Genomic DNA, 7,788 nt, shown 5'->3' with positions numbered 1-7,788 from the left:
ATAAAGGCAGAACCCCAAAAAACAGCATTAAGCTAACTGCTGACGGGCCCCGAGAAACGGCATTAGCGTGAAGGTAACGGACCAAAAAACGGCATTAGCATAAAGGCGACAGATCCCCAAAAAACAGCATTAAGCTAACTGCTAACGGGCCCCAAAAAACGGCATCTGGCTAACAGCTACGCAACCCCAGAAAACGGCATTAGCATAAAGGCGACAGATCCCCAAAAAACAGCATTGAGCTAACTGCTAACGGGCCCCAAAAAACGGCATCCGGCTAACAGCCGCGCAACCCCAGAAAACGGCATTAGCATAAAGGCGACAGATCCCCAAAAAACAGCATTGAGCTAACAGGTGAGAAGCCCGAAAAACAGCATTAGGCTAACTGCTAACGGGCCCCAAGAAACGGCATTAGCATAAAGGCAGATCCCCAAAAAACAGCATTAGGCTAACTGCTAACGGGCCCCGAGAAACGGCATTAGCATAAAGGCAACAGATCCCCAAAAAAAGCATTAAGCTAACTGCTAACGAGCCCCAAGAAACGGCATTAGCGTGAAGGCAACGGACCAAAAAACGGCATTAGCATAAAGGCGACAGATCCCCAAAAAAAGCATTAAGCTAACAGTTAAGAAACCCGAAAAACAGCATTAGGCTAACTGCTAACGGGCCCCAAGAAACGGCATTAGCATAAAGGCGACAGATCCCCAAAAAAAGCATTAGGCTAACAGGTAAGAAGCCCGAAAAACAGCATTAGCCTACCAGCTAATCAACCCCCGGAAACACTGACATTAGCCTGAAGCTAAATCGACAGCAAGAACCCCCTGCGCTAGCCTGAAGCTAAGACAACAGATAACAGATAACAGGTAACAGATAACAGATAGCGGCTAACGGCTAATCGGCAGCAAGAACCCCCGCGTTAGCCTGAAGCTAAGACAACAGATAACAGATAACAGATAGCGGCTAACGGCTAATCGGCAGCAAGAACCCCCCGCGTTAGCCTGAAGCTAAGACAACAGATAACAGACAATAGCTAACAGATAACAGATAGCGGCTAACGGCTAATCGGCAGCAAGAACCCCCCGCGTTAGCCTGAAGCTAAGACAACAGATAACAGACAATAGCTAACAGATAACAGATAGCGGCTAATGGTTAATCAGCAGAAAGAACCCCCGCGCTAGCCTGAAGCTAAGATAACAGATAACAGATAATAGCTAACAGATAACAGCTAGCGGCTAACGGCTAATCGGCAGCAAGAACCGCCGCGTTAGCCTGAAGCTAAGACAACAGATAACAAAGAACAGGTAACAGCTAACAGATAGCGGCTAACGGCTAATCGGCAGCAAGAACCCCCGCGTTAGCCTGAAGCTAAGATAACAGATAACAGACAACAGATAGCGGCTAACGGCTAATCGACAGCAAGAACCCCCGCGCTAGCCTGAAGCTAAGACAACAGATAACAGAGAACAGGTAACAGATAACAGATAGCGGCTAACGGCTAATCGGCAGCAAGAACCCCCGCGCTTGCCTGAAGCTAAGACAATAGATAACAGATAGCGGCTAACGGCTAATCGACAGCAAGAACCCCCCGCGTTAGCCTGAAGCTAAGACAATAGATAACAGGTAACAGATAACAGATAGCGGCTAACGGCTAATCGGCAGCAAGAACCCCCTGCGCTAGCCTGAAGCTAAGACAACAGATAACAAAGAACAGGTAACAGCTAACAGATAGCGGCTAACGGCTAGCGGCTAACGGCTAAGTACCCACCGACACGGCGGGGATCCGGAGGTGACCCCCCTGCAGGGCGTTGAAGTTGGGGAAGGTGCTCCAGGCTACGTAGCCGCCGCCGGTAGCGGTAGCCGCGACCAGTAGGATCTGGTATCGGAACCCGACGCTAGGCTGCTCCTCGTAGGTGCTGCGCTTTAGCCAGAAGCCTTAGCGTTAAAACAAAAAAGAAATCAAAAGAGTTATTAATGTTGTTATTGTTATTAGCAGTTAGCATGAGGGGGTTGGGGGATAGCAGTTAGCATGAGGGGTTAGGGGTTAGCATGAGGGGGTTAGGGGTAACGGTTAGCATGAGGAGGTTAGGGGTAGCGGTTAGCATGAGGGGCTAGGGGGTTGGGGGTAGTAGTTAGCATGAGGGGGTTAGGGGGTAGCAGTTAGCAGTAGGGGGTTAGGGGATAGCAGTTAGCATTAGGGGTTTAGGGATTAGGGGTTAGCATGAGGGGTTGGAGGGTAGCGGTTAGCATTAGGGGGTAAGGGTGTAGCAGTTAGCATCAGGGGGTTAGGGGGTAGCAGTTAGCATTAGAGGGTAGGGTGTAGCAGTTGGCATTAGGGGTTGGGGGTAGCATTAGGGGTTTAGGGATTGGGGGTTAGCATTAGGAGTTTAGGGGTTAGGGTTAGCAGTTAGCATTAAGGGTCAGGGGGTTAGGGGTTAGCGTTAAAGTTACCAGTTAGCATTAGGGTTTAGGGTTAAGGGTTAGGGTTAGCAGTTCTCATTAAGGGTTATTGTTAGGGATAGCGATTAGCATTAGGGGTTGTGGTTTAGGGTTAAGTGTTTGGGTTAGCTGTTACCAGTTAGCATTAGGGGTTAGAAATAGGACTTAAGTGTTAGCGGTTAGCATTACAGGTTATGGTTAGGGATAGCTGTTAGCATTAGGGATTAGGTTTAAATCACATACACAGTTAGCTGTCTTCCCTTAGCATTGAACATTAAATTGCTAACTACTGTAGCTAAGAAGCCGGTTCTCCATGCTAGCGGCTTGCTAACTGTGTTAGCTTTAGTCTCAGTGTTGTCACGGAAACTCTGCTAAGCTATCTATCACGCATTAGACACCCCGATATCCTTTAGGTGCCCGATCGAAGCCCGACCTTCTTAGCTAAGCTAAATCTGACATGTATGATTAGCTACTGTAGCAAAGAAGCTATTTTTCATACTAGCGGCTTGCTAACTGTGTTAGCTCACTCAGCGTAGCCATGGAAACTGTGCTAAACCGAACTGAGCCTTTAGGTGCCCGATCGAAGCCCGATCTTCCCAGCTAAGATAAACACGACTTACATGGTTAGCTTCTGTAGCTAAGAAGCTAATTTTCATAGTTACCTTGTTAGCTGCGTTAGCTTCATTGCTTTATCACTCAGTGTTGTCATGGAAACTCTGCTAAGCTACCTATCACGCATTAGACGCCCCGACATCGTTTAGGTGCTCGATCGATTCCCGATTTTATTAGCTAAGATAAACATGACTTACATTGCTAGCTTAGCTATAGCTAAGAATATGCTTTTAGCTTGTTAGCCGCGTTAGCTTCATCGCCTTGACCGCTCGGCGTAGCCATGGAAACGCTGCTATTACCGTTAGCTGCTAACCGAGCACCTGAAGGACGGTCGGGGCGTCTAGCGCGTGACGGGTAGCTTAGCATGGTTTCCATGACGACACAGAGCGACAAAAGCAGCGAGGCTAACGCGGCTAACAAGCTAACCGTGGTGGGGGGAAAAGTGCGCCCGGTCTTATCCTAGCTTCGAACGTTTGCTGTATAGCGCAGTTAGCCGTTAGCAACGAACACAAAACACGCGTAATAACGCAATAACGGGCGGATTACCGCGTATCTTAGCACGGCTAACGCCGCGGCTAACAAGCTAACAAGCCAACAAGCCTCATTGACCCCTAAAGGAGCTAACTTTAGATGCTAACCCCCCCTCGAACCGGTACATTTCGGCTCGTTACCTTGACTCCTGTAGGCGACGAGCAGCGGCGCGACGTACGTGAGGCACGCGGCGGCGCACGCGAATAGCGTAGCCCTCGTGCACACGCTAGCCCTGTAGCTAACCAGCGCCGGGTGCGAGTAGACGTCAAAAACCGCCATTGTATAAACACATATAGCGCCTTTCCCGGCGTCCTTTACGGTCTCCGATCGGAGCCTACACCTCAATGCTAACCCCTGCTAACAAACGCCTACCCTCCTGCTAACCCCGCGTCCGCTTCCGGGTTTCCCCCGGCGGTTGCCATGGCGGTCGCCGTGGCGACGCCTCCATGACGACGGCACCTAAGATGGCGGCCGATTCCCCCTCCTTCATTACATTACATTGATATTTAGCATTATGTTATAATCATAAGCTAACTATGCTATATCATAATCATAACGCGTTTATATGATATTTAATGGCTTGTTATTAAAACCTACAGGGCTATATGGCTTATAGAAGCCCATAAAGCAATGAATTTATGCATTTATGGATTAATAAATTCGTTATTAATTGACGGTTAGCGCGCTAAGGTGGCTAACGAGGCTAACCCGGGCGTTTGTGCGGGTCTGTGCTAGGATGCTAAGCGGTTAGCCTCGGGGGGGAAATGATCGAATACCAGTGAGGATGTAGCGTGTAGCCTCGGTTATGGGGGTTTAGTGTAGGTTTTGCGATATTGTTTTTATGATTTATGAGTGGTTATTGTTCATATTTCGTCTGATGTTGAATATTGTTAGCTGTGGTTGGCTAGCAACTGCAAAGAAATTGACCAGGAAGCTAAAGCATAAAGCTAATTTTGACAGGCTTTCTGTGTGGGTGCTAAGGTGCTACGTACATTCTGGGATATTATTTCATGTTATTTTCAATATTTCATAACTTTTTATTCATATCTCATCTGGTGTTGAATGTTGTTAGCTATGGATTGTTAGCAGTTGGAAAAGAAATTGAGCAGAAAGCTAATTTTGAGAAGTTTTCTTTGTAGATGCTAAGTGACTACGTACATTCTGGGATATTATTTTATGTTACCTTCAATATTTCATAACTGGGTTCATATTAATATCTCAGCTGGTGTTGAATATTGTTAGCTGTGGGTTGGTTAGCATTTGCAAAGAAATTGACCAGGAAGCTAAAGCATAAAGCTAAAGGTGTGTGTGTGTGTGTGTGTGTGTGTGGAACTCATCATAATCAGATATGTCCAAACTTTTGACTGGTACTGTCGCTGACCTAACTTTGTTGTGTGTGTGTGTGTGTGTGTGGGTGTGGGTAACTCTTTCCTGCACTTGTGAGTGTGTGTGTGTGTGTGTGTGTGTGGGTAACTCTTTCCTGCACTTGTGAGTGTGTGTGTGTGTGTGTGTGGGTAACTCTTTTCCTGCACTTGTGAGTGTGTGTGTGTGTGTGTGTGCGTGTGTGTGGGTAACTCTTTCCTGCAGTTGTGAGTGTGTGTGTGTGTGTGTGTGTGTGTGCGTGTGTGTGGGTAACTCTTTCCTGCAGTTGTGAGTGTGTGTGTGTGTGTGTGTGGGTAACTCTTTCCTGCACTTGTGAGTGTGTGTGTGTGTGTATGTGTGTGTGTGTGTGTGTGTGTGTGTGTGTGTGTGTGTGTGTGTGTGTGTGTGTGTGGGTAACTAGGGGTTGGGGGGTTGGAGTCGGTGGGGTGGGTGGGGAGGTTGGTTTGTGTGGGGAAAGGGGGGTTTGGGTGAGGTTTTTGGGGTTTGTGTGGGGGAGGTTGTGTGGTGGAGGGTTTGTGTGTGTGTGTGTGTGTAGCAGTGAGTGTGTGTATTTACCTGTGTGTGTGTGTGTGTTAGTATCTGTGTGTGTGAGAGTATGTGTGTGTGTGCGCATTTAACTGTGTATCTCAGTATCTGTGTGTGTGAGTGTGTGTGTATTTACCTCTGTATGTTAGTATCTGTGTGTGTGTGTTAGTATCAGTGTGTGTCTATTTATCTGTGTGTGTGTATTTATCTCTGTATATTAGTATCTGTGTGTGTGTGTGTGTATCAGTGTGTGTGTATTTATCTGTGTGTGTATTTACCTCTGTATGTTCGTATCTGTGTGTGTGTGTGTGTGTGTGTCAGTGTGTAGGTATTTATCTGTGTGTGTGCATTTACCTCTGTATATTAGTACCTGTGTGTTAGTATCAGTGTGTGTGTGTGTGTGTGTGCATTTAACTGTGTATCTCAGTATCTGTGTGTGTGTGAGTGTGTGTGTGTATTTACCTGTGTATCTCAGTATCTGTGTGTGTGAGTGTGTGTGTGTGTGTATTTACCTGTGTATCTCAGTATCTGTGTGTGTGAGTGTGTGTGTGTGTATGAGTGTGTGAGAGTGTGTATGTATCTGTGTGTTAGTATCTGTGTGTGTGAGAGTATGAGTGTGTGTGTGTGTATGTATCTGTGTGTTAGTATCTGTGTGTGTGAGAGTATGTGTGTGTGCGCATTTAACTGTGTATCTCAGTATCTGTGTGTGTGAGTGTGTGTGTGTATTTACCTGTGTATCTCAGTATCTGTGTGTGTGAGTGCGTGTGTGTGTATGAGTGTGTGAGAGTGTGTATGTATCTGTGTGTTAGTGTCCGTGTGTGTGAGAGTATGTGTGTGTGTGCGCATTTAACTGTGTATCTCAGTATCTGTGTGTGTGAGTGTGTGTGTGTATTTACCTGTGTATCTCAGTATCTGTGTGTGTGAGTGCGTGTGTGTGTATGAGTGTGTGAGAGTGTGTATGTATCTGTGTGTTAGTATCTGTGTGTGTGAGAGTATGAGTGTGTGTGTGTGTGTATGTATCTGTGTGTTAGTGTCCGTGTGTGTGAGAGTATGAGTGTGTGTGTGTGTGTATGTATCTGTGTGTTAGTGTCCGTGTGTGTGAGAGTATGTGTGTGTGTGCGCATTTAACTGTGTATCTCAGTATCTGTGTGTGTGAGTGTGTGTGTGTATTTACCTGTGTATCTCAGTATCTGTGTGTGTGAGTGCGTGTGTGTGTATGAGTGTGTGAGAGTGTGTATGTATCTGTGTGTTAGTATCTGTGTGTGTGAGAGTATGAGTGTGTGTGTGTGTGTATGTATCTGTGTGTTAGTGTCCGTGTGTGTGAGAGTATGAGTGTGTGTGTGTGTGTATGTATCTGTGTGTTAGTGTCCGTGTGTGTGAGAGTATGTGTGTGTGTGCGCATTTAACTGTGTATCTCAGTATCTGTGTGTGTGAGTGTGTGTGTGTATTTACCTGTGTATCTCAGTATCTGTGTGTGTGTGTGTGTGTGCATTTAACTGTGTATCTCAGTATCTGTGTGTGTGAGTGTGTGTGTGTATTTACCTGTGTATCTCAGTATCTGTGTGTGTGAGTGCGTGTGTGTGTATGAGTGTGTGAGAGTGTGTATGTATCTGTGTGTTAGTATCTGTGTGTGTGAGAGTATGAGTGTGTGTGTGTGTGTATGTATCTGTGTGTTAGTGTCCGTGTGTGTGAGAGTATGAGTGTGTGTGTGTGTGTATGTATCTGTGTGTTAGTGTCCGTGTGTGTGAGAGTATGTGTGTGTGTGCGCATTTAACTGTGTATCTCAGTATCTGTGTGTGTGAGTGTGTGTGTGTATTTACCTGTGTATCTCAGTATCTGTGTGTGTGAGTGCGTGTGTGTGTATGAGTGTGTGAGAGTGTGTATGTATCTGTGTGTTAGTATCTGTGTGTGTGAGAGTATGAGTGTGTGTGTGTGTGTATGTATCTGTGTGTTAGTATCTGTGTGTGTGAGAGTATGAGTGTGTGTGTGTGTGTATGTATCTGTGTGTTAGTATCTGTGTGTGAGAGTATGTGTGTGTGTGCGCATTTAACTGTGTATCTCAGTATCTGTGTGTGTGAGTGTGTGTGTATGTATGAGTGTGTGTGTACTTACTTGTGTATGCTAATATGTGTGAATGTTAGTGTGTGTGTGTGTGTGAGTGTGTGTGTGTGTGTGTTAGTATCTGTGTGTGAGTGTGTGTGTGTGTGTTAGCATCATGTGAGTGGGTGTGTATGTACCTATGTAAATGTCAGTATCTGTGTGTGTGTGTGTGTGTGTGTGTGTGTGTGTGTGTGTGTGTGTGTG

At 46.2% G+C, this 7,788-nt stretch overlaps 1 protein-coding gene across 1 annotated transcript in view; it reads right to left on the bottom strand.

The window, feature by feature from the left end:
- tmem231 (transmembrane protein 231) overlaps positions 1 to 4,577 on the bottom strand; it is a 14,284-nt gene extending 9,707 nt beyond the window's left edge. Inside the window, exons 1-2 of the mRNA XM_036535799.1 lie at positions 3,717 to 4,577; positions 1,763 to 1,929 (exon numbers count right to left, since the gene is read on the bottom strand). Of these exons, the coding sequence (XP_036391692.1) occupies positions 1,763 to 1,929; positions 3,717 to 3,855 (306 nt within the window). The 5' untranslated portion in view covers positions 3,856 to 4,577. The remainder of the gene's footprint in view (positions 1 to 1,762; positions 1,930 to 3,716) is intronic.
- Positions 4,578 to 7,788: the final 3,211 nt, after the last annotated feature.

The sequence above is a fragment of the Megalops cyprinoides genome, chromosome 8, assembly GCF_013368585.1.
Source record: "Megalops cyprinoides isolate fMegCyp1 chromosome 8, fMegCyp1.pri, whole genome shotgun sequence".
NCBI lineage: Eukaryota > Metazoa > Chordata > Actinopteri > Elopiformes > Megalopidae > Megalops > Megalops cyprinoides.
Note: the sequence above shows the minus strand (reverse complement) of the source record. Positions and strands in the feature narration are given on the sequence as shown.